At 41.0% G+C, this 27,104-nt stretch overlaps 1 protein-coding gene across 3 annotated transcripts in view; it reads left to right on the top strand.

The window, feature by feature from the left end:
- Positions 1-27,104, top strand: part of ppp4r3a (protein phosphatase 4 regulatory subunit 3A) — a 138,534-nt gene that overhangs the window by 58,675 nt on the left and 52,755 nt on the right. For all 3 annotated transcript variants that reach the window (XM_043696929.2, XM_043696928.2, XM_043696926.2), the window contains exons 3-4: positions 4,424-4,522; positions 16,702-17,319. In XM_043696929.2, coding sequence (XP_043552864.1) covers positions 4,424-4,522; positions 16,702-17,319 — 717 coding nt within the window. The remainder of the gene's footprint in view (positions 1-4,423; positions 4,523-16,701; positions 17,320-27,104) is intronic.

Here is a 27,104-nt window from a genome sequence, read left to right on the forward strand (position 1 = left end):
CCTGCTTCAAAATATTTAGAGGACAAGCGTAATGAGGAGGTTGCTATGGATACTGCAGGGCAATTCTGAGAGTGAGTGCACAGCTGTTTTGATGTATTTTTAAACTGGTGGCTGGGGGTTTTGATCAAATTACTGACTCCATTACACAGAACAAATTACATGTTCCTTGTATGATAACAAGCGTGCATTATTGTGTCTGATATTGCTGTGCTAAATGTTTTACTATCATGTACTGTTTATGAAAAATAGATAACTGTTAATTTTAGATACATCCCAGCAATTCAAATAATTGCTCACCTGTGTGGAATTTTAAATTTCTGTACTCTGATATATCAATTTAAACTAGTAGTAGGAGACTAAATGCCTTAATCAAGGAAATGACTAATATGAAATTTCACAACACCTTTACTGTGTCATGTAGGAACCACTGCTGTTTGTCATTTGCTGTTTGTCACTTTGGGAAGAATAACTGGAAGGCAGAGTACTGGGTCAATGGAAAGATTCTTGGTAGTGTGGATGTACAGAGGGATCTTGGAGTCCATGTACATATATCCCTGAAAGTTTCCACCCAGGTTGATAGTTCTGTTAAGAAGGCATACGGTGTGTTAGGTTTCATTGTTAGAGGGATTGAGTTCCAGAGCCACAATGTTATGCTGCAACTATACAAAACGCTAGTGCGGCCACACTTGGAATATTGTGTACAGTTCTGGTCGCCATATTTCGGAAAGGATGTGGAAGCATTGGAAAAGGTGCAGAGGAGATTTACCAGGATGTTGCCTGGTCTGGAGGGAAGGTTTTATGAGGAATGGCTGAGAGACTTTGGTCTGTTCTCATTGGAATGAAGAAGGCTAAGAGTGGATTTGATAGAGACATACAAGATGATCAGAGGATTATTTAGAGTGGACAGTGAGAGTCTTTATCCTAAGATGCTGACGTCGGGTTGTACGAGGGGGCATAACTACAAATTGAGGGATGATAGATTTAAGACAGATGTCAGAGGCAGGTTCTTTATGCAGAGAGTGGTAAGGGCATGGAATGCCCTACCTGCCAATGTAGTTAACTCAGCCACATTAGGGAGATTTAAACAATCCTTGGATAAGCACATGAATGATGATGAGATAGTGTAGGGGGATGAGCTTAGAATAATTCACAGGTCGGCACAACATTGAGGGTCAAAGAGTGTTTCTGCGCTGTTTTGTTCTATGTTCCATGTACAAGCCATTAGTCATTTTTTTAACTTGGAGTTAGTTGCAGTTCTGTTTAGCTGTCAGAAAACTTTTAGTTTACTGTGTATTGTTGACTAAATTAACATTTTTTGCCTGCAACCTTTGCATTAGAATAATAATTTCAAAGTATCATCTTCCACAAATGCATGATTTTTATTTTCTTAAATTTTGCTAGTGGTATTCAGTCATTTTTTCCCATGGTTAGTGAACTTTAATGATGAAAAATTCATATTTTATATTTGAGACTGAAAAAGTGTCCAGATAAGTCATACATTTGGTTTTGATGGACAGTGTCAGATGCATTGCCGAGAAAAGATGATAAGTAAGGAGTAATGCAACAGAATAGGCTAGGAATGTCAAAGTTAGAGCAAGGTAAAATGCCTGGAAAATGAATGGAAGTTTAAGATGTTGAGACTTTTGGCTATTTCGCAAATCTGTTTTGAATCATTTACTATATCTCGCCTGATGGACAGGTAAACCTTTAATTTCTTTCGCTGCTTTTGATTGAAGTTATATTCAGCATATTATTGCTGTGTAATTATTGGCACAAGTCCTTCCTTACTTAACACTGTCTTTTTTAAATGGCAGAAAATTATATTGCACTCTCAAGTTGGAAATTGTGCACACTCAATTTGTGTTTTGTTCCACTTGTCACCTCAGACAAAAAAAGTGTTGCCTGGCAAAATAACTTTATTCAGACTTATTCACTGGAAATTATTTATTTTAATCCTTGGATAATTTTCATAATTTTGTAAGAGGAATTGCCTTAAAGCTAGATCTGGCACGCATTCAAAAGTTTTATTCACTTGTGGCAATAGTGTCATCCCGTTCTCCCTCCCCTCAGTCAAAGCAAAACGCTCAGGGACACAGTATGGTTTTACCTCCTTCATCTTTATTCCCGGCCCTGGAGGGAGAGAGAACGATCGTCCATGTGCACAGCGACATGACTTCACAGTCTTCTCTGGAATAGCAGTTTCTTTATGAATTATTTAGGGAGGAACATCCAGATAAGGCAACATACATATTGAATGGGTGACCGTTACAATCAGCGAGTGTCAATAGCAAAGATTAAGCCATCTGGTGTTACACAATGAATGTTCTTAACCCTAACTGGCTTCACTTAATGAATACTTTTCACCTTGGTAAACTGACCTTACATACTGAATACTTCCAATATTGTTAAATGGCTCTATATAATGCTTGCTTTTCCACCTTGTTAACCCATTACCCTTGCCTCCAGCACCCCAATGTTAACTGCAAGTTCTTATCTGATCTGAGTCATGCTCAACTGAACCTCCTTGTTTCACAAAACTCAGAACTTAACTCTTTCCCTACCTGCTTATACTGTATACCCATTCTCATTAAAGTATAGAATTTTTATCACTCTGTCAGGTTTGCTGGTGGTTTTGCAATCTGTGTATTATTCACATTTATTCCACTAAAGAAGTTGACATATAATAGAGAAATTGTTTAAGAAGGGTGGTAAGGACAAGCCAGGGAACTCTAGACCAGTGAGCCTGACAAGTTGTTGGAGGGAATCCTGAAGGACAGGATGTACACGTAAATTGGAAAGGCAAGGACTGATTATGGATAGTCAACATTGCTTTGCTTTGTGCATGGGAAATCATGTCTCACAAAATTGATTGAGTTTTTTGAAGAAGTAACAAAGAGGATTGATGAGGGCAGAGTGGTAGATGTGATGTATATGGACTTCAATGAGGCGTTGACAAGGTTTCCCATGGGAGACTGATTAGCAAGGTTAGGTCTCACGGAATACAGGGAAAACTAGCCATTTGGATACAGAACTGGCTCAAAGGGTGGCAGTGGAGGGTTGTTTTTCAGACTGGAGGCCTGTGACCAGTGGAGTGCCACAAGGATCGGTGCTGGGTCCTCTACTTTTTGTCATTTACATAAATGATTTGGATGTGAGCATAAGAGGTATAGTTAGTAAATTTGCAGATGACACCAAAATTGGAGGTATAGTGGACAGCGAAGAGGGTTATCTCAGATTACAACTGGATCTGGACCAGATTGGCCAATGGGCTGAGAAGTGGCAGATGGAGTTTAATTCCGATAAATGCGAGGTGCTGCATTTTGGGAAAGCAAATCTTAGCAGGACTTATACACTTAATGGTAAGGTCCTAGGGAATGTTGCTGAACAAAGAAACTTTGGAGTGCAGGTTCATAGCTCCTTGAAAGTGGAGTCGCAGTTAGATAGGATAGTGAAGAAGGCTTTTGGTATGCTTTCCTTTATCGGTCAGAGTATTGAGTACAGGAGTTGGGAGGTCATGTTGTGGCTGTACAGGACATTGGTTAGGCCACTGTTGGAATATTGCGTGCAATTCTGGTCTCCTTCCTATCTGAAAGATGTTGTGAAATTTGAAAGGGTTCAGAAAAGATTTACAAGGATGTTGCCAGGGTTAGAGGATTTGAGCTACAGGGAGAGGCTTAATAGGCTGGGGCTGTTTTTCATGGAACGTCGGAGCCTGAGGGGTGACCTTATAGAGGTTTACAAAATTGAGGGGCATGGATAGGGTAAATAGGCAAAGTCTTTTCTCTGGAGTTGGGTAGTCCAGAACTAGAGGGCATAGGGTTTTGAGTGACAGAGGAAAGAATATAAAAGAGACCTATGGGGCAACTTTTTCACAGTGTGGTACGTGTCTGGAATGAGCTGCCAGAGGAAGTGGTGGAGGCTGGTACAATTGTAACATTTAAGAGGCATTTGGATGGGTATATGAATAGGAAGGGTTTTGAGGGATATGGGCCGGGTGCTGGCAGGTGGGACTAGATTGGGTTAGGATACCTGGTCCTCATGACGGATTGGACCGAAGGGTCTGTTTCAATGCTGTACATCTCTTTGACTCTGTGATGCACGTTGATCAGTGACGTAAGGATCAACCTCTCCATAACCCTAACCCTGTTGGGTTAACTGTAGGGAAGCTATCTGAAAGAGCAGAGGTAATACAGCCTTCTGTATTTAGCAGATATTTGACACAACTTTATTTCCTACAAGAATTTTGTATCCTTTGATATTTGTAGTACTGTAGTGCCACTGTTTCCCAACAGTGTTTTAGATTACTTCTTTGTAATTACCATCATGCCAATTTTGATGTTCATGAGCAGCCAAGCAGCACAATGGTACTGATTCTATTAATATATCTGCACTTCTTATTGATTTTCTACTTTACATATTTTAGGATACACTGATTGTGTGGTCTGAGGCAGAAAATTATGACTTGGCCCTCAGTTTTCAAGAAAAAGCAGGCTGCGATGAAATATGGGAAAAGATATGCCAGGTGAGTATTACAAAACAACAATTACAATTATATAGTATTATTCAATATGAACCACCTCAAATTTTAAGTCTGAATTTTTCAATGACTGGGTTTATTCTTAAAATGTATTTTACTGGGCTGAATTGAAAGGGATCATTGGTTTAATGAAATAAAACTGGTCTGGGAATGTGAGGTTTGAATATAAATAAAACCAGAAGATGTAAAAGTAGTTCACTTTGCCACTGAATCTGCTTCACCATTCATTGATAATCCTCAACACAACTTTTCTGCCTTGGTCCTTTGACCCTTGATTCTCTTCCTTTATTAAAAATCTGTCTGAATACATTTAATGATCCAACCTCCATATTCCTCTGTAATTAAGAATTCCACACACATCGTACACTCATCCTCAATTCTCACTATTGCAATTCACAAATTTGAATTCAGAAAGTTTGGGAATATGTAAAGTAACAGCAGAAGATGACAAGATAGACTGCTAGGCTGTCATTTAAAACAATATAGGCAAAAGTGAGTACTGCAGATGCTGGAGCTTAAAGTCAAGATTAGAGTGGTGCTGGAAAAGCACAGCAGGTCAGGCAGCATTCGAGGAGCAGGAAAATCGGCGTTTCGGGCAAAAGCCCTTCCTGATGAAAGGATTTAAAACAATATGCCAGTGATTGATGCGTGCACCAGTATGCAGTCAAGTCCACATGTTCCTCCAGTCCCACCCAATGTAGGTAACTCTTCATTCCGACAATGTAGCAAGAGTGGATATTAAAATACTGTCCTGCCAGTGTTGCACAAACACTAAGCTGTTTAAAAATAGCCCAAATTAATATTTTTTGGGGCCTGCTACTTCATTCCTTCAGTTGTTTTTAAACACTTTGGCTTTTAGTATAGCATAGTTTTTTTAATCAGTAAAATTTGTATTTAAACATCCAAGCTGAAATGTCGTTGTGATATTTTTGTAATGCCAGTGTGCCTTCTCCTTTACGACTTGATTTTTTTCATTTATTGACATCATCACTAAGCACATTGATATAAATATTAATCTTTCAGTTATATTTCAAGCATAACACGTTTGTCCCATATTTAGGTATTGATTGTGGGCAATCATTAATATTGGTGACCAAGCTATCTCTTTTCGAGCAGCCTGTTTTTGTCCATTGTCTGTGACTTTATCTTGCTAAATGTGCTGTATCTAAAGGTCATTGGTGTTGATTGCTGCTGAAAATAAAAAAATCTAGTTCTCACTATTAGTGCTGACTTCCTGCTTAATGTTTGATAACATTGTGGTTTCTATGCAAGGTTTTCTTTTGAACTGCTTCCAAAGCGAGGTTGAAGTTTATTAATAAATCACTTAGTTGTAGATTTTAGCTTCAATGACTTTATTTTAAAAGTTGTGTTTTGTATTGTGTGATTAGAATACTATAATGACTCACTAAAAGGAGACACCCCATTTCCTTTCATTCCTAACATATATTCTGCTTTCAAGATTGTTTTTGCTAGACCGTTCATGACCAAACAACCCTCTACGTTTTAGCAGTAACTGAAACAGCCATTATTTATATGGTGCCTTTAAGGTATCTAAACATTCTAAAGTGCTTTATGGAAGAGTTAACAGGCAAACTGTGACATCATATAAGGAAGTATTAGGTATACCTTGGCATCGCAAGTGCAAATCGAAATACTTTTTCAATATTATGACAGTTTCTGCCTGTACCACCCTTACAAACAGTGAGTTCCAGATTCCTACTATCCTTCGGGTGAAAAAAAACTTTCTTCTTACTAACCTTCTGCCTCTCTCACTAAATCTATGCCCCTTGGTGACTGATCCTTCCACAATAGGCAAAAGTTTCCTCGTGGCTAAGCCCTTCATAACTTTATATATACTCAATGATGTACACGCCCCCCCCCCCTGAAAAATCTTTCACTTTTGCAATTTAGAGTGATGCCAACAACACTGGTTCAATTCCTGCACCAACTGAAGTTACCATGAAAGACTCCTTCTCAAGGTCTCCCCTCACCTGTGGTGTGGTGACCATCTGGTTAAGTCATCACCAGTTCTCTCCCTCTGCTGGCCAAGCAACTCTTTTACTTATGGCCTAAATAACTTTTTATATGGTTCCAGCAATTGCAGCGCAATTAAAATTACAATAAGAACATAAAAACTAGAGGAAGGAGTAGGCAATTCAGCTCATCAAGTCAGCTCACCCATTCAGTCTGATCATGGCTGATCTCATCTCAGCCTCCACTCCGTTTTCCTGCCAGCGCTCGTAATACTAATACTAATTACTCATAAACCCAACACTAATTAAAAATCTGAGGTAGTGAATTCCTCGGATTCAAGACCCTTTTGAGAGAAGTAATTCCTTACCTCTGTTTTCAATCTGCTACCACTTATCCTAAAACTATGACCTCTTGTTTGAGCTTGCCGCACAAGGGGAAACATCCACTGTGTCTACTTTGTTAATCCCCTTCATCATCTTATTTACCGCAGTTAGATCTCCTTGCATTTTTCCACACTGCAGAGAGTAAAAGCCTAATGTGCTTAATCTCTCAAGATAAATCCTGCACCTCTGGAATCAATATACTGAAGCTCCTCTGGACTGCCTCCAAATCAGTTACATCCCACCTCATGTAAAAGGACCAAAATTCTATACAATACTCCGGTGCGGTCTCACTGATACTTTGTACAGTTGCAGCAACACTTCCCTACTTTTATACCCTTCTCCTTTATTCTGCAATTCATGCACAAGGATACACAGATCCTTCTGCACTGAAAGCACTCTGAAGATTTAGATCTTTACAAGTTTCCCAATCTTCCGGCGTACCATTGGTCTTAGTTTTTATCTTTGTTATCTTTTACTGTCTGTTCAAACTGCTGTGCAGACCAAAAACCAAATGAACTGTGGATGCTGGAAATCTGAAACAAAAATGGAAACTACTGGAAAATTGCAAATCTGGCAGCATCTGTGGAGAGAAATCAAAGTTAATGTTTTAGATCCAGTGACTCTTCAGAATTGATGCTAGCTAGGAAAGGGTGGTTTTTATGCAAAAGGTGGGAGGAAGAGGGAGGAATAAACAATAGGTGGAGGTAGAGCCCAAAGAAAGAGAGAAACAATTAAACAGCCCAAGGATTGGATTTATTGGGGGGGGAGCGTATATATCTGGTGGTGGCATCCATTTGAGGAGGCAGAAATGGTGGCCAATAACCCTCTGGATGTGAATGCTGATGGAATGGTAATTGAGGACAAACACACTGCTTGTCATGGGTGTCAAGTTACTGCATTTACAAAACTCTTTCAAAACATCAGCTTTAAAACAATTCTTTCTCATTTCTGTCTACAATTTTAAAAAGCACAAAAATGATAAGAGACGGTTCTTACAATCCTTCCTGCCACAGAAGATGCATTCTCTATTTATCTGCTATACTTGAAAATCTCTTAAGTATGTGCTTGCCGTTACAGTTAGGGCTGTCATTTACTGTCCATGCTAATAACCCTGAGATGATGGTGTTGAGCTGTCATCTTGAACTACTGTGTGTTTAAGACACGTACAATGCTATTGAGTAGTCAGTACCAACTGTAAATGTGAAAGGTTCTAGCTGTTCTTTTGTTAACTGTTGCGGTGTTTTGAACCCTCAGCATGATGGGAGTGTTGAAGGTTTATTTTTAATAATCCTCTTCCACAAGCTTTTAGATTGTAGCAAATTCTAAAGAATTCTTTTGTTTCAAAACTTCGTTCATTTCATAGCTGTCATCAGTGTAGACTCCTGATCGTCAAATTAGAATTCTTAAAAGTAATTTGGAAGTAATATATTTGCCCATGTATTTGTTTACTGTTCCTGCTGCTTATTTTCCTTAGGGGAAAATAAGCATTTTGACTAACAATTAATAGTTTTACATGTGGACATAAAATGCATAATAACCATTAAACAAATTTACATGGAATATGCAGTGCAAGAACAACCTATTCTCCCCAGCTAATGTGTTCCAGTGTTTATCATCAATACAAGTCGTTTTCCATCTAGTTCACCTAACTCTGGCAGTAAAATCTTCTGTTTTTTTCACTTTTGGTCTTCATCCAGCTTCCCTTCTAAATGTGTCTGCTTGTTCCCTCATACTACTCTTGTGGTAGCCATTAATTTAACAACTTTCTATATAGATTTATTAGTATGGTCTCTAATTTTAAACGTTCCCACAAATAATATTATCTAACATAGATCTAAAATGCCGGACTTTTTTTTAAACATTTTGAAAACATCTTTTAGCTGTCCCCTCAGCTTTCCTCTTTTTCTAAATATTCCCAGCCCATTTACTCCTCACCAGGACTTAATATCTGTTGGTTCTGGAATCATTCTGATAAGAATTTTATGCATGCTTTCCAGTGCCTCTCTGTTTTATCAATAATATGGATATGATCAGCACACAGTACTCTCTCAAGTATGGTCAAATTGAAAATGTAATGCAACTTCTCTATTTTTCAGTTCTATCCCTCTAAGCATTCACCCCAGTAATTAGTCTACAGAAGACTAGACTATTCGATTTTTATTTTGATATTATTGACTCGTGTTGCTACTTTCACTGTCAAATAGGTATCGAGATTAGTTTTAATATCAGTATATGTCTGATGTATGTTGTTTTCTTCAGACTTTAACTGTTATTAAGCCAATGGGTAATTTAGATGTTATTTTACATTTGTATACTGCTGTCCTGCTGGCTCTGCCAACACTGCCATGCTCCAAAAACTTTTCATCTTCAGGCATGAATTTCTATAGAGTCATTGAGTCATACAGTATGGAAACCGACCCTTCAGTCCAACTAGTCCATGCCAGCCATGTTCCCAAGCTAAACTTCTGCCACCTGCCTGCTTTTGGCCCATATTCCTCCAAACCTTTCCTATTCATGTACTTGTATCCAAATGTCTTAACTGTTGAAACTATACCTGCATCCACCACTTCCTCTGGCAATTTATTCTGCACATGAACCACTCTGTTAAAAAAAAAACAGTTGCCCCTCGTGTCCTTTTTAAAACTTTCTCCATTCATCTTAAAAATCATGCTCCTAGTTTTGAGCTCCCCCACCCGAGGGAAAAGACTCTTGCTATTCACCTTATTTATGCCCCTCCTTTTTTTATAAACCTCTATTAAATCACCCCTCAACCTCCTACACTCCAGTGAAAAAAATCCCAACCCATCCAGCATATTCTGCATACCGTACTCCATTAGAGGCCTCACCAATGTCCTGTACAACCTCAACATGACATCCCAACTGCTCGGTCTGAGAAATGAAGGCAAGCATTCTTTACTAAAATCTATATAACCCTGTCTACCTGTGACACAAATTACAAGGAATTTTCTATCTGTGCTTAGGTTCCTCTGTTCTATCACACTATCTAGGGCCTTACCATTAATTGTATAAGTCGTACTCTTATTTGTTTTACCAAAATGCAGTACCATGCATTTATCCAAATTAAACCCCATCTGTCATGCCTGAGTCCATTGACCAAATTGATTAAGATCTCTTGTAATCTTGGAGAACGTTCTTCACTGTCCATTATACCACCAATTTTGGTGTCATCAGCAAACATACTAATCATGTCTCCCATCTTCTCATCCAAATTCTTTATATAAATGAAAAAAAAAGTGGACCCAACACTAATCCCCGTGTCAGTCTCAAGTGGGAAAAACAACTCTCCATTACCACCCTCTGTATCTTACCATCATGTCAATTTTGCATCTGAATGGCAAGCTCACCCTGAATCCCATATGATCTAACTTTACTAATTAGTCTACCATGTGGAACCTTATCAAAGTCTTTACTAAAATCTATATAACCAATGTCTACCACTCTTCCCTCATCAATCCTTATTTCCTCAAAAAATTAAGTCAGGTTAAAATGTCATAAAGTCATAGAGATGTACAGCATGGAAACAGACCCTTCGGTCCAACCCGTCCATGCCGCCCAGATATCCCAACCCAATCTAGTCCGACCTGCCAGCAGCCGGCCCATATCCCTCCAAGCCCTTCCTATTCATATACCCATCCAAATGCCTCTTAAATGTTGCAATTGTACAAGCCTCCACCACTTCCTCTGGCAGCTCGTTCCATACACATACCACCCTCTGCATGAAAAAGTTTCCCCGAGGTCTCTTTTATATCTTTCCCCTCTCCCCCTAAACATATGCCCTCTAGTTCTGGACTCCCTGACCCCAGGAAAAAGACTTTGACTATTTATCCTATCCATACCCCTCATAATTTTGTAAACCTCTATAAGGTCACCCCTCAGCCTCCGACACTCCAAGGAAAACAGCCCCAGCCTGTTCAGCCTCTCCCCATAGCTCTCATCCTCCAACTCAGGCAACATCCTTGTAAATCTTTTCTGAACCCTTTCATGTTTCACGACATCTTTCCGATAGGAAGGAAACAAGAATTACACGCAATGTTCCAACAGTGCCTAACCAATGACCTGTACAGCTGCAACATGGCCTCCCAACTCCTGTACTCAATACACTGACCATTAAAGGAAAGCATACCAAATGCTTCTTCACTAACCTATCTACCTGCGACTCCACTTTCAAGGAGCTATGAACCTGCATTCCAAGATCTCTTTGTTCAGCAACACTCCCTAGGACCTTACCATTAAGTGTATAAGTCCTGCTAAGATTTGCTTTCCCAAAATGCAGCACCTCGCATTTATCGGAATTGAACTCCATTTGCCACTTCTCAGCCCATTGGCCCATCTGGTCCAGATCCTGTTGTAATCTGAGGTAACCCTCTTCGCTGTCCACTACACCTCCAATTTTGGTGTCATCTGCAAACTTACTAACTGTACCTCTTATGCTCGGATCCAAATCATTGGACACGAGCATAAGAGGTACAGTTAGTAAGTTTGCAGATGACACCAAAATTGGAGGTGTAGTGGACAGCGAAGAGGGTTACCTCAGATTACAACAGGATCTGGACCTGATGAGTCAATGGGCTGAGACGTGGCAGATGGAGTTTAATGCAGATAAATGCGGGGTGCTGCATTTTGGGAAAGCAAATCTTAGCAGGACTTATACACTTAATGGTAAGGTCCTAGGGAGTGTTTGTGATACATGATTTCCCTTGCATAAAACCATGCTGAGTATCCCTAATTAGTCCTTACCTCTCAAAATGCATATAAATGCTATCCTATAGGTTTGGCTTCCGGACACTTTTAACAGTGGGAAGGATTGTGTGCAAGCCATTTCTCTGCCATTCAATATGTGTCAACTCAAAAATAGCTACCTGATTTTTTTTGTTCTGTCTCCTTTATTATACAAACTTGTCATTTCTCCTAATATCACTATTATGAATAAACTTAATGTTTTATGAAGCCAAGTAATCTGTACCAATAGAGCCATATTTTCAAGGCAGAGGTATACTGGTCCTGACCAACAAGGAAGTTAAAGCTGGGGTGGTGGTGGGAATGTAGAATTGAGACAGGTCTTATTACAGTCACAGCCATGATCTTATTGAATGCTGAATCAGTCTAGATGGGCCAAAATAGTTTGACTCCTGCTGCTAATTCTTATGTTGTGTTTTTGACCGAGATCAGACCTAACTTGAATATAACTGGCTACCATATTCTAAATCATGAATCAGGTGGCGAGAATGGGGTGATGAAACACATAGGAAAGTGTAATATTGCAGCTAAAATAGGTTTAATTTTTGTTTAAAAAGCTTAAGATAATGCAGTGACACTGTTTGTGCAGAATTATGTCATGTCTATTTTTAGCACTGTTTACTTGTAGTTTTCATTACCAGGAATGCTTCAGTGCATTCCTGAGTGTCCTAAGGGTGGTTGAATACTACTTACAACAAACATGAGTAAAACACTGTTGTTGTATATATTGCCCTTTGTAATTTACAATAAAACTTCACTATGTGACTAATGAAATGTTATTCTATATGGCAACAAAAAATGCAAACTTAGAAAAGTAGAATGCTGCAGTCCTTTTAAAGCAGAGCATGTTCTCTCAATTTCACATTTGCTGTTTCTTAGAATTCACTGTTCCTTTTAAATTTTTTATTCATTCATGGGATGAGGGTGTTGTGCATGAGCCAACGTTTATTGCCCATCCCTAATTGACCCAAGGGTGGTAAGAGTCACCCGTATTGCTGTGGATCTGGAGTCACATATAGGCCAGACCAGATAAGGTTGGCAATTTCCTTCCCTGAAGTGCATTGATGAATCAGATGGGTTTTTCTGACAATCGACAAAGGATTCATGGTCATCCTTTGACTTCGAATTCCAAATTTTTTATCAAATTCATATTCCACCATCTGCCATTACAGGATTCAAACCCAGTTCCCTAGAATGTTACCTGGGTCTTTGGATTAACAGTCCAGTAGTAATACTGTTAGGCCATCGTCTGTCTGTTGGGACACATTCGTCTCAAAAAGACTTGTTTATGCATGGCCAGTTTGTTTCTTGTGCAGCATGTTCCTAATTGTTGAGTGGCACACACAAACACAATTCAAGAGAACATTATTTTAGACGTTGGAAATCTGAAATCTAACAAAAATTGTTTTGGAAACATTCAGCAGATCAGATGGCGTCTGTCAAGAAAGAAGCAGAGTTAATGGCTAACGTTATTACTGCATCCCAAAATGGTGGATTAGGAGGTAGTGGGGAACTATGGCAAACTGAGAGGCTCTGTCCTTGCTGAAACCCAATTATTGAGGATTCCCAGCAGTGGCCTGACCTCCTTCTGGTATTAGGAAACAAATTTAAACAATTAAAGGACAAATTAAGAGATTTACCCATGAGGCTAGCTTTTCTTTCCTTCCCTCTCCACTCCTCCCCCTTTTTCAAAAAAAAGGCAACTACCGACACCACAACCATTTCCTCCAGCCCCTATCCTTATATAAAAGATTCCAACCTCAGTTCATTCGGCTGGGAAAAATTACATTTAACAAGTTTTAAGCAAGTATAGAGGACACTCTTTGGTCCTAAAGTTATAGGAGAGAGCAAGTCCAGATGTAGAGAAAGAAAGGTGGGGAAGGAAGGAACAAAAAGGAAAGTTTGTGATGGGATTGAAGAAATAAAAGTTAAATATCAATTGGGATGATGTTTCAAGGCAAGGTGAATAGCGGGACAAGCAAAGCAACAAAAACTGGTCTAGAGGATATTTAAAATAAAATAGAATTATACCAGCAACTGCTGTTTTGAGGGGAAAAAGTGCAGTGGTGGTTATCAGCTAAAGCTGCTGGGTTTAGTATTGAGCCTGGAAAGCCACAGCCTGGTGTAAAGTTGAATGTGTGCCTGTGCTGATACTTTTTGAAATCCTTGTTTAGAAAGGAACACAACACAATGAATCACAAGATCATAAATGATTAATAAATTTTAGACAACAGGACCACTGATGTAGCTTGCAGAAAATCCCGCAATTTATTGAAACCCTGTACTTGCCTTGCCATAAATGCAGTGTGGAAGTCTAAGTCGACTGTGTTGGCCCTCAGATTTTTTTTTTTAAGTATTCTGACTTGCCTCTTAATCGATTGTGGATTAAGGCATTTACCTCTCTCAGTAATAGCTCCTTAAAATGCTGCTGAGATAGAGAACCTCCTCCGTGGGAAATTAAGGACACCACTCCAGTAAGCAGTGTGAAACTGCTCTGTTGTTGCATGATGCTGCTGTGGTGAAGTTTATATTTACCCTGGGATTGCAAATACTGGTAGGCAATTATAAAGCTGTCATAGTGGTAGCTTCTTCATCTTTCAAGAGTCGAAACATAGTTTGGCACTTCGAGATTAACCATTTTGAGATATCCACAATATCCGAGATTACATTGCCCATGCATGCCAGTTAAATTTATTGAACTCGCTCTATTTCCATCTGTTAGAAAGTTACTGATGCCTTGTTCATGATCTTCCCATGTTCATTTATTTTGATACTAGAAACTTATTTGAAAGGAATTCTCAAAAGGCGAGAACTTTTGGCTTAAGTGGAAAAACCTAACTGGTCCAACATATACCATTCTCTCTCAACTGAGAAATTGTCTCTTATTTTTATCAGCCTATTCTCTCTCTATTAATGTGTCAACTGTCAACTTCTGACCAGTAGTAACATCCACTTCAGTGGCTATGATTGGAGTAGAGTTTCCCCAAGTTCATTTTTCACTTTCTTTTGTGGGCATCACTGATGAGGTCAGCATTTGTTGCCTATCAGTAATTACCCCTTAACTGAATGAGTTGCATGAGTTTCAGGGCAGTTAAAAGCAAACCACATGACTGTTAATCTGGTGGTATGCAGAAGTCAGTCCAAGTAAGAACAGCAAATTTCCTTCCCTAAAATACATTAGCACACCAGGTGAATTTTATGACTATCAATAGTACAATTATGCAATTACTGAGATTAGTTTTATATGTCAGATCATTTCAAATTACAAACAAAGCTATATATAGGATAGTTAGATCTTAATTCAAGCAATGAAACAATATTTCAACTTGTTTCCCAACAATATCTAAGGCTTGCAGCAGTTCAAGAAGACTGCTCACAACACCAGCTTAAGGGAAATTAGATTTGGGTAGTCAATACTGACCTAATCGGTGAGGCCCAAATCCCATGTACAAGGTATATTTTTGAAAGTTTAGCTTACACAGATTTTGAACACACATTTAGTGGATTAAGGGTACTGCATTATTTTTGAGTGAGACAGTAAAGTGAGCACCTATAAAATGGTGAACTAGTATTTCATTTCTGGTTTACTGCGCACAGATTAGTTGTTGCATTTGCTGACATAACATTAACAGCACTTTAGAAGTATTTTCTTGTCTTTCAATTGATTTGGCATGTCCTGGAGTATGCTGTGAGACCAGTTAACCCAGTTAGCTAGACAGCTCGCAGGGAAATCCGATTAATACCAACAGCGCAGAATTTGATCCCGTTCTGGCTAGGATAGACTTAGGGCTTGCCTCCTTGGTTTCCCAGTTGTTTGAAGAAATTCAGGACACTTAGCAGTGGCATAGCAAGTTATTACCATAGGACCTGCGTTTATGTAGAGAACTTTAAGAGTATTGTACGCTGTGTACTGCCAGATTTTTGAAACTGAATAACTTGATATTATTTCTGTTAACAGAACTTTGATAAAGCAAAGCATTTGACAAAGTTGCTTTGGAGAAGGTGAATTCAGGGATGTAAGGAGGTTGATAGGAAAATATATATTTTCTTTCAGGAAACTAAAATACAGTCTACTTGTGAGTTAAATTTTGTATCAAGAGATCAATGCAGCACAACCAGATTGTCTTCTCCACATATTCATAAAATAAATAAGTTGTAGCAATTTAGTCAAAGTGTGTGGTGCTGGAAAAGCACAGCCAGTTAGGCAGCATCCAAAGAGCAGGAGAGTCGACATTTCGCACATAAGCTCTTCGTTAGTAATATAGTGTAGTTTTTAGGGGAAAAAAAACTGATCTAAAATGAAAGTTAGCGAACTGTTCTCCCAGTAAAGCATCCTTCCGTGATTAGCACGGAATTGTGCTATCCAGTGAGCTTGATATGTGAACTGGACTTGTGCTACTTTAGTTATAGTCTTCCCCCATACAGATGTGTTTGATTATTGTTCATCAAAGGTACTATTCAATTAAAGCATACCAGCACATGAGATTTTATTGATAATTGCATTGTTTGGTGGAGCCTGCTATAGAATCGGATACTTCTAGGATTCAAAATAAAGATGTTGCAGAGGGGTTGGGGGAGGCATTTTAGTTATGAAAGATATGCTAAAATGGTGTTTTGCACTTTCAGTGTAATTAGAACGCTTAGTGTAACCATGTTCTTGATATATATCGCAGATTTATGCACGCAGTTCATTTTGATCTTGCCAAAGATGGCTGCAGCGTTTTTTTTGTACATGAGGGGTTATAGAGAAACTTATTATCATTCTGTTATACGTTGAAAAAATGGTGTTATTTGAGATGGTTTGTTCATTTATCTTTTTCACTTTATATCATTTTGAAATCTGATTATTTGTGGTCATGTTAGTAAACTGACAGCTAGATATTTTCCTCAGTATTTGGAACTATAAGAGCTATCTTGATAATTATATCTTTAATCAATGCAGATCACTCACAACAAATACTGTTTGTTTGTGTGAAATCTGTTAATCAAACAAAAAATTCTGATGACATCGTTTTGCATTAGAATAATTCTGCTGTTTGTTGTTGTCAGGTTCAAGGGAAGGACCCCTCAGTGGATATCACGCAGGACCTCGTGGATGAATCTGAGGAGGAGCGTTTTGATGACATGTCATCACCTGGTTTGGAACTTCCACCATGTGAGTTGAGCAGATTGGAAGAGCTGGCAGAGCTGGTTGCAACATCACTACCTTCACCCTTGCGGCGGGAGAAGCTTGCACTTGCACTGGAAAATGAGGGCTACATTAAGAAGCTCTTGGAACTCTTTCACGTGTGTGAGGACCTGGAAAACATGGAAGGACTGCACCACTTGTATGAAATAATCAAGGGAATTTTCCTTTTGAACAGAACTGCACTTTTTGAAGTCATGTTTTCAGAAGAATGTATAATGGATGTAATAGGATGTCTAGAATATGATCCATCTTTATCTCTTCCAAGAAAACACAGAGAATTTCTCACAAAAACAGCCAAATTTAAAGAGGTGATTCCCATATCTGATCCTGAACTTAAACAGAAGATCCACCAGACGTACAGAGTGCAGTACATTCAAGATATGGTTCTACCTACACCCTCTGTATTTGAGGAAAACATGTTATCAACACTTCACTCCTTCATCTTTTTTAATAAAGTTGAAATAGTTGGTATGCTTCAAGTAAGTATTTAACATTTATCAAGAAGACAAACTGAACAAGTATGCATATGCATGTCACTGTTATTTATGTTTTATTTTCCCACTGAATTTTGATTATAGAATATAGAACATTACAGTGTAGTACAGGCCTTTCAGCCCTCGATGTTTGCGCCAACCTGTGGAACCAATCTGAAGCCTATCTAACCTACACTTCTCCATTCTCATCCATATGCCTATCCATTGACCAATCAAATGCCTTTAAAGTTGGCGAGTCTACTCCTGTTCCATGCCCCTACTACTCTCGAAGTAAAGAAATTACCCCTGACATGTGTCTGATACCTATCACTCCTCAATTTAAAACTATGCCCCTCGTGCTGGCCATCACCATCCGAGGAAAAAGGCTCTCGCTATCCAATCTGTCTAACCCTCTGATTATAAGTCTGTATTAAGTCGCCTCAAGTCCCTCAGCCTTTCCTTGTAAAACCTTCCTTCCATACTAGGCAATATCATAGTAAATCTCGTATGAACCTGTTCCAAAGCTTCCACATCCTTCCTATAATGCGGTGACCAGAACTGTATGCATACTGCAAATGTGGCCTCACCACACTTTTGTACAGCTGCAGCATGATCTCGTGGTTCCGAAACTCAATCCCTCTCCCAACGAAAGCTAACACACCTTATGCCTTCTTAGCAACTCTATCAACCAGGGTGGCAACTTTCAAGGATCTACGTAGCTGGACACTGAGCTCTCTCTGCTCATCTACACTCCCAAGAATCTTAGCATTAACCCAATACTCTGCATTCCTGTTACTCCTTCCAAAGTGAATCACCTCATACTTTTCTGCATTCAACTCCATTTTCCACCTCTCGGCCCAGCTCTGCAGCTTATCTATGTCTCTCTGTAACCTACAACATCCTTCAGCACAATCCACAACTGTACCGACCTTAGTGTCATCTGCAAATTTACTAAACCATCCTTCTATGCCCTCATCCAGGTCATTTATATAAATGACAAAACAACAGTGGACCCAAAACAAATCCTTGAACTCCAGGATGAATATTTTCCATTAACCACCACACTCTGTCGTCTTTCAGCTAGCCAATTTCTGATCCAAACCGCGAAATCACCCTCGATCCCATGCCTCCGTATTTTTTGTGCAGTAGCCTACCGTGGGGAACCTTATCAAACGCCTTACTGAAATCCGCATACACCACATCAACTGCTTTACTCTCATCGACCTGTTTCGTCACCTTCTCAAAGAACTCAATAAGGTTTGTGAGGCACGACCTACCCTTCACAGAATCGTGTTGGCTATCCCTAATCAACTTATTTCTCTCTAGATGATTATAAACTCTATCCCTTTCTAATACTTTACCCACAACCGAAGTAATGCTCACAGGTCTATAATTTCCAGGGTTGTCTCTACTCCCCTAACCTCCGGTCTTCTGGTGCTATTCCTGTTCACAATGATGACATAAAGATCAAAGCCAAAGGCTCCAAAAGAGAAAATGCTGGAAAATCTCCAAGTCTGGCAGCGTCTGTAAGGAGAGAAAAGAACTGACCTTTTGAGTCTAACTGACCCTTTGTCAAAGCTCTCAGACAGGGGACGAAACGTCTGCAACACAAATTCCCAGCTCGGCGAACAGAACCACAACAACAAGCACCCGAGCTACAAATCTTCTCCCAAATCTTGTCATTCTTTTATTGCTGATATAGCTGTAGAAAGACTTGGGGTTTTCCTTGATCCAATCTGCCAATGACATCTCATGCTCCCTCCTGGCTCTTCTTAGCTCCCTCTTTAGGTCTTTCCTGGCCAACTTGTAAACTCTCCAAACTTATGCGTTTTGAAATATTTGTATTGAAGTAAAATCAATATATGAGGGCAGATTTTTATCCTTCTAGCCTTTGGTTGTCTGGAATTACAGTTCTGAGCTATGTAATGTTATGGCGAGATACTGTTTATTTTTAACTGATTTCTCAACCTGCCTATTCAATGTAATTTAGTTGATGTTGAAGGTGAGGAAGTGCCACTGAGTCTGCATAATGATATCATGATGCAGCAAAATTGTTGCAGCAAAATTCTTTGTATAAGCACCAACTTAGCACAGCTCATGAATAATGATCGATTCTTTGAATAATCTGTCCATTCTAAACATCCTTTATACTGGTTTAGAGTAACTATACAAAGATGTTATGGATTTGTGGACAGTTTTAAAACCTGTTGCTGCAATACAGTAAGTATTACAAAAGCAGGATGTTGCCAAGCATACCATTGAAAATTTCTGAACTGTATTTTGTTTTTGTTTTTCATTTCCTCATGAAACCTGGAGAAGGTAGCTATGAGTTGCCTTCTTGGACAGCTACAGTGCTGTTGAGAAGTTCCAAGATGTTGACCAATGAACTGTGAAAGAAAGGTAAATTGCCCTCCAGGTCAGAATGGTGTGTCACTTAAGAGTCATAGAGATGTACAGCATGGTAACAAACCCTTCAGTCCAACTCATCCATGCTGACCAGATATCCTAAATAAATCTAGTCCCATTTGCCAGCACTTGGCCCATATCCCTCTAAACTTTTCCTATTCATATACCCATCCAGATGCCTTTTTAAATGTTGTAATTGTACTAGCTTCCATCACTTCCTCTGGCAGCTCATTCTATACATGCACCACCTTCTGCATGAAAAAGTTGCTTCTTAGGTACCATTTACATCGTTCCCCTCTCACCTTAAATCTATGCCCTCTAATTGTGTACTCCTCCACTCTAGGGAAAAGACCTTGTCTATTTATCCTATCCATGCCCTTCATGATTTTATAAACCTCTTGCAGGGCAACTTGCAGTTGATTATGTACATATGCATTTGCAGCCCTTGTCCTTCTACCCAGCAGAGGTTGTGGGTTTATAAGGCATTGTTAACAGAATCTTGGTGAGTTCTTACATTGCATCTTGTCGGTGGTACACAGTGCTGCATCAGTGAAAGGATTAACAGCCCCAATCGGGGGCAGCATCTTGAAGTGTGTGGATGGGGTGTCAATAAAGGGGACTACTTCATCACAAATCTTGTCAAAAATATTGAGTTTTCTCAAAATTGCATCATCTAAGAAATTGAAGAGTATTCTACCACTCTCCTGATTGTACCTTATCAATCCTTGATAGGCATTGGAGAGACAAAAAGTGAATTATTACTTGCCATAGAGTTCCTAACCTCTGACCTGCTCTTGTTGGCATGATGTTTGTGTGACAAATCCATTTGATTTCTGTTCCCCGGTAACCTCACAATGTTCACTGTATGGGATTCAATAATGGTATTGCCATTGTCAAGGAGCGATAGGTACTCTCTTGTTGTGTTGGTCATTGCCTGGCACTTGGGTCACAAAAATCCAATGTCCGATTAGCTATGTAACTTAATCAATTGTGGCGGAGATAAATTAATCTTCTAAAGTTCAGGAATGAGCTAGAAAAAGCATTTTTATCCTCTGCTAATCCTGTATTGATTATAATGAGGTCAGTCAGATGGATCTTCTAGAATGAAATCCCTGATTGGGGCTGTTAACCTGGTCCAGTCAGGGAGCCATGGCTGACCAGCTAATAAACAGGAGTATCAGAGGTTCTGTTCACTCTGAGAGCTTGGCTCTGAAGAAACCAGACCAGTGTCAAATATTATGCACAAAGGTGACTTGGTGACAGGATACTGACCCCTGGGTTATTTCAGTTGGAACAAGAGAAAAGCATGCTCCAGAAGAAATTTGCTTGCAACAGACATTTTGAGTTGGGCTAAGCATTTCTGTCGTCATGCCTTTATTGGGGACCTTGATTTGTTGATCCTGCCATCAAAGACTGGGTCCAGTATAGACTGAGTTTGATTATCTGAAGGACGTGGGCTGGGAGTATTTTGTTAGGTTAATCAAATGCCGGATAATCGATGCTGGATAACATAGTTGGCTACGCATCAGGAACTTGCAATCTTGTTCGGATGATCCAAAGTTCGATTAATCGAATGCCAAATAATCAAGGTTCCTCTATGTGGAAAGAATGCATTTTTTCTTTACTGACCAAATGACATTGGGGCAGATGAAAAGCAACAAGTAAGTCTCCTAACAGCTTGTGGACCCGCAGCTTTCTCGATTACTAGGAACCTAACATTTCTTGAGGCACAAGATACTAAAACCTTTTAAGAGTTGAAGGATTTAGTTAAGGAATATTGCAAGCATCCTCTAATTCTGAGACCACTATCAGTTTTACTCAGTAATTTGAAAACAGGGGAATCCATGTTGGGATTTTTGATGAGATTAAGACGATTGGCAGAGGCATGTGACTTTGGTTTAACCCTTAGTGAGATACGGAGACACTGTTTGGTATGTGGGATTAACAATGTAATCATGCAAAAGCACCTATTAGCTGAAGTCCAACTGGACTTCTCACAGGCACTACAACTGGCTTGGTCATTAGGCAAGTGGAGCAGGGCATGTTGATGGATGTGGATGCCCTTGCCGACTGAGCTTGGGGAACATCACCTGAGTGAAGGGAATCGTATAGCCTCACTCAGGACATACCCTGAACAGAGGGACTCTAGGTCAGCCCGCAGCAAGACACTGAAACAAAATCAAGCCTCGACCAAACAGTTAAAATTTTGGGCTAGCAAGCCATTGTAGTTCCTGCCCGTATGTGAACTTGAGACAGCGAAAGAGTCATATTAGGCCTGAATTGAGTAGGAGAACTCATAGGCCGGTATCCTGGAAAGTGCACACCCTGGAAAGCCCTCCTACACCTGGCTTGAAACAGTTTTGCTGAGCAATGTCCAAATCAAAATCAATCAAAATAAACGTGGTTAAATGGTCACCCAGTTCTAATAGAGGTTGATACTGGCATGTCTGTATCAAAGAACCAGGCTTTTACAAAATTCACTCTGGACTCCGTCCCTTAAGTTTGCATAAGACCTCTTGGCTAAACTAAGAACCTATACTGGATAGCCTTTACAGTTTAAGGGTGCAACTTCAGTCCCATCTCTATGAGAAGCAGCTGATTCAGTTCCCAATGATTGTAGTGAATGGCTCGGGCCCAAGCTTGATAGGGTGCAATTGATTGAGAAAGATTCACCCTTGATTGGCTCAACATTTATCAATTAGAAAATGGCTGCCCAAGTCAAGTCCTAATTAAATAACCAGAAGTTTTGCAGGAAGGTCAAGGGACTATCAAAGGAGCTAAGGGCACCTTGCATGTCGACCAGGAACCAAATCCACGATTCTGCAAGGTCGGCCCAATGCTATTTGCTTGACCTTTAAAAGTAGAGCAGAAATCAGGAGACTGGCAAATGGAGTCATCAAAGTAGTATAGTTTTCAGAATGGGCAGCACTGGTTGGAACGAGTGTGAAGGCTGACGGATTGATTTGCCTTTGTGGGGATTTTAAACAAGTGGTAAACTGTTTCTGTAGCACGTTAAATACCAGTCCCTCGCATAGAGGACTTGTATACGGTCAGGGAAGCTGGACTTCATGTGTGGCTGTAGTTGTGGCTCGATGAGGATTCCCATAAGTATGCTACATTTAATTAGCATAAGAGTTTGTACCAGTATACGAGACTGGCATTTGGGGCATCATTAGCCTGTGCCAGGGAGAACATTTTACAAGGTCTACCCCAGGTCACCATTTATCTGGCTGATATGTTAATAACATGTAAGACCATGGAACACCAATAAAGAACACTTCGAGAACTTGGACATAGTCATAGAGTTATACAGCGTGGAATCGGATCCTTCGGCCCAACCAGTCTGTGCTGAACATAATCCCCATCTAAACTAGTTCTATCTGGCCACTCCTGAACATTTCCAATTCATGTATCCTTCTAAATGTTTTGAACGTAATTCCATTACACGCGGGCATATGCCTTAGGAAACACTTGTGTTTTAGGCAACCCAAGTGACCTACTTTGGTTACAGAGTCAACAAGACTGAGTTGCACCCATTGCAAGTTAGGGCAATCAAAGGTGCCCTGATTCCCAGGTCTGTACCAGAGCTCGTGTTTCCTTGGAAACATAATCTGGCTTCCATCCTGGCACCCTTACATCTGCTATTGAAAAAGGATCAGCCTTGGAAGGAGTCTCGTAGCCTTTAGAGATTTGAAGAAGCAGCTGTCTTTGTCTAAGGTGTTAGCACACATTTCAAGTGATTTGTGGTGCTGATACCCGATGCATACCCATACAATATCGGGATAGTGCTGACTCATAGATGGCCCAATGGAGAGGAACACCCAATAATCTATGCTTCCCAGACTTTGGCTGATGCAGACCACGAATGCGCCCAGATAAGGAAGGTTTGGCAGTCATCTTTGTGTGAACAAGTTCCAATAATATTTTTACAGACACAAATTTCTAATAGTTACAGACCACAAACTCCTGCTGAAACCACTCAAAGAGGAGAAGGCCATACCACCCATAGCTTCAGGTCAAATTTTCTGATGGGTTCTCATTCAAGTGTGTAAAATTACTTGAAATACTGTCTGGGAGGCCAAGTAACAATGGAGATGCCTTACTCCAACTCCTGCTGGCAGATACACCACAGGTGGTACTGCCACTGGAAGAGTCCATTCTGGTTTTAAACTTTCTGGACACCCTTGCAGTCATCACTGGCAATATCATAATATGGATGCAAGAAGATATGGTGCTCGCAAATTGCTGGTGATGATGGGGGAAACAAAAGGGTCATCAAAACAAGAATTGAAACTTTTCTGAACCCAGCAAGACCAGAGCACCCTCGAAGATGCCATTTTATTATGAAGAGCAAGAGTGATTATGCAGAGCCAAGATTGGCACGAGATACTGGCTGACCACCTCTAGGTTCATCCAGGGGTGTACAAATTGAAGTTATGTCTGGTAGCCAGGATTAGATGCAGTCATAACTGCGTTGGTGTGGCAGTGCCCGGAGTACCAGCAAGGACAGAAATCACGACTTGCAGCTCCCCCACATTCGTGGGAATGGCCAGATAGACCCTGGACTTGGTTATACTTCAACTATGCCAGCCCTTTTATGGTCTCAACGTTGTAAGTCATTGTGGATGCCCACTTAAAGTGCTTGGATATTCATAGAGTTCATTCGTCAAATACTGGGATGATGGTAGAAAAGCTGCAAGCATCTTTTGCAATACACTGAAGTGTTGGTCACAGACTGTGGGCCATCATTTACCAGCAGCGAATTAAAGTATTTCTTAAAGTTGAATGGCATTTGGCTCCATGCTATCCATCGCCCAAATGTCTGGTAGAAAGAGCAGTCCAGACTTTGAAGGCAGGCTTAAAGAAACAGCCTGCACCTTCGCTTGATACCAAACTCTTCCGTTTCCTATTTGATTATTGGACAACCCCTCATGCAACTACAGGATAGCTCCTGCAGATTTGCTAATGGGGGAAAGACTCTGCACCAGGTTAAATCTGATCTTCCTGAACCTGGGCCAGACACAGGATTCCTTTAAGTAAAAGAGACAGTTTACTTCAGAGGACAAAGGTTGATGCTGAAACCACGAAAATGGCTCTACATGGTTAAAAGACAATGCCGTCGCAAGATCAGGTCTAGTGCCGTACAAAGTTCGGGGAGGTGAGATGGTCCTGAACAAGCGTATATACCTCATGAAAGCTCCACACTGGCAGAAGGGGTAGGAGCAAAACATACTCAACCCCTCACAACAGCGAGAAAGGCTGTTGGAACCTGTGGGCTTCCCCCCCACCCCCAACATTGAACAAACCTCAGAGTCTGAAATGTACGTGTTGGATGTCACAACCTCGATACCGTGGTGAGACCATACTTGGAGTGTTCTCTGCAGCCTAGGCCTCCTTATTTGAAGAAGTATGTTCTTACTATGGAGGGAATTCACCAAAGGTTTAATAAACTGGTTCCTGGGATAGCAGGGCTGACAAGTGAAAAAAGTATAGATTGGTTAAGGCAATATTCACTTACATTGAGAAGAATGAAGGGGGCCAGAGGGGGATTCTTATAGAAACTTAATGTTCAAATGGGGCTCAATAGGGTAATTTTTGGTAGGATCCTCCTGATGACCAAAAACCAAGGGTCACTGTGTTAAGGTGCAGGATAGACCATATGACTCAATTTAAGACTGAGAAGAGAATAAGTTTCTTCATCCAGCAGTTGGTAAGCCTTGGAATTCTCTGCCACAAAAAAAAATTGAATGTTTTCAAGTAGGAGTTAGTTTGTAGGGCCAAAGGGGAATCAAGAGTATAGAGACAAAGCAAGATTAGGGTAATGAGTTTGATGCTGAAAATGTGATGCTGGAAAAGCGCAGCAGGTCAGGCAGCATCCAGGGAACAGGAGAATCGACGTTTCGGGCATAAGCCCTTCTTCAGGAATGAGGAAAGTTTGTCCAGCAGGCTAAGATAAAAGGTAGGGAGGAGGGACTTGGGGGACGGGGGTCGGAAATGTGATAGGTGGAAAGAGGTCAAGGTGAGGGTGATAGGTCAGACTGGGGTGGGGGGGGAGAGGTCAGGAAGAAGATTGCAGGTTAGGAAGGCGGTGCTGAATTCGATGGATTTGACTGAGACAAGCTGGGGGGAGGAGAAATGAGGAAACTGGTGAAATCCGAGTTCATCCCATGTGGTTGGAGGGTTCCTAGGCGGAAGATGAGGCACTCTTCCTCCAACCGTCGTTTTGTTGTGGTCTGGCGATGGAGGAGTCCAAAGACCTGTATATCCTTGGTGGAGTGGGAGGGGGAGTTGAAATGTTGAGCCACAGGGTGGTTGGGTTGGTTGGTCCGGGTGTCCCAGAGGTGTTCTCTGAAACGCTCCGCAAGTAGCCGGCCTGTCTCCCCAATATAGAGGAGGCCACATCGGGTGCAGAGGATGCAATAGATGATGTGTGTGGAGGTGCAGGTGAATCTGTGGCGGATAGGGAAGTTTCCTTTGGGGCCTTGGAGGGAGGTGAGGGGGGAGGTGTGGGCGCAAGTCTTGCAGCTCCTGCACCCACACCTCCCCCCTCACCTCCCTCCAAGGTCCCACACCTCCCCCCTCACCTCCCTCCAAGGTCCCACACCTCCCCCATCACCTCCCTCCAAGGCCCCAAAGGAAACTTCCATATCCGCCACAGATTCACCTGCACCTCCACACACATCATCTATTGCATCCTCTGCACCCGATGTGGCCTCCTCTATATTGGGGAGACAGGCCGGCTACTTGCGGAGCGTTTCAGAGAACACCTCTGGGACACCCGGACGGACCAACCAACCCAACCACCCTGTGGCTCAACATTTCAACTCCCCCTCCCACTCCACCAAGGATATGCAGGTCTTTGGACTCCACCATCGCCAGACCACAACAAAACGACGGCTGGAGGAAGAGCGCCTCATCTTCCGCCTAGGAACCCTCCAACCACAAGGGATGAACTCGGATTTCACCAGTTTCCTCATTTCCCCTCCCCCCACCTTGTCTCAGTCAAATCCATCGAATTCAGCACCGCCTTCCTAACCTGCAATCTTCTTCCTGACCTCTCCGCCCCCACCCCAGTCTGACCTATCACCCTCACCTTGACCTCTTTCCACCTATCACATTTCCGACGCCCCTCCCCCAAGTCTCTCCTCCCTACCTTTTATCTTAGCCTGCTGGACAAATGTTCCTCATTCCTGAAGAAGGGCTTATGCCCGAAACGTCGATTCTCCTGTTCCCTGGATGCTGCCTGACCTGCTGCGCTTTTCCAGCAACACATTTTCAGCTCTGATCTCCAGCATCTGCAGACCTCACTTTCTCCTTAATGAGTTGGATGGTCAGGCAAGATCAGTTTGAATGGGGGAGGCGACCCAAAGGATCTACTACTCATA

Source organism: Chiloscyllium plagiosum, unplaced genomic scaffold, assembly GCF_037043375.1.
Source record: "Chiloscyllium plagiosum isolate Xiang-an unplaced genomic scaffold, Cpla_swu_hap1 HiC_scaffold_8, whole genome shotgun sequence".
Lineage (NCBI taxonomy): Eukaryota > Metazoa > Chordata > Chondrichthyes > Orectolobiformes > Hemiscylliidae > Chiloscyllium > Chiloscyllium plagiosum.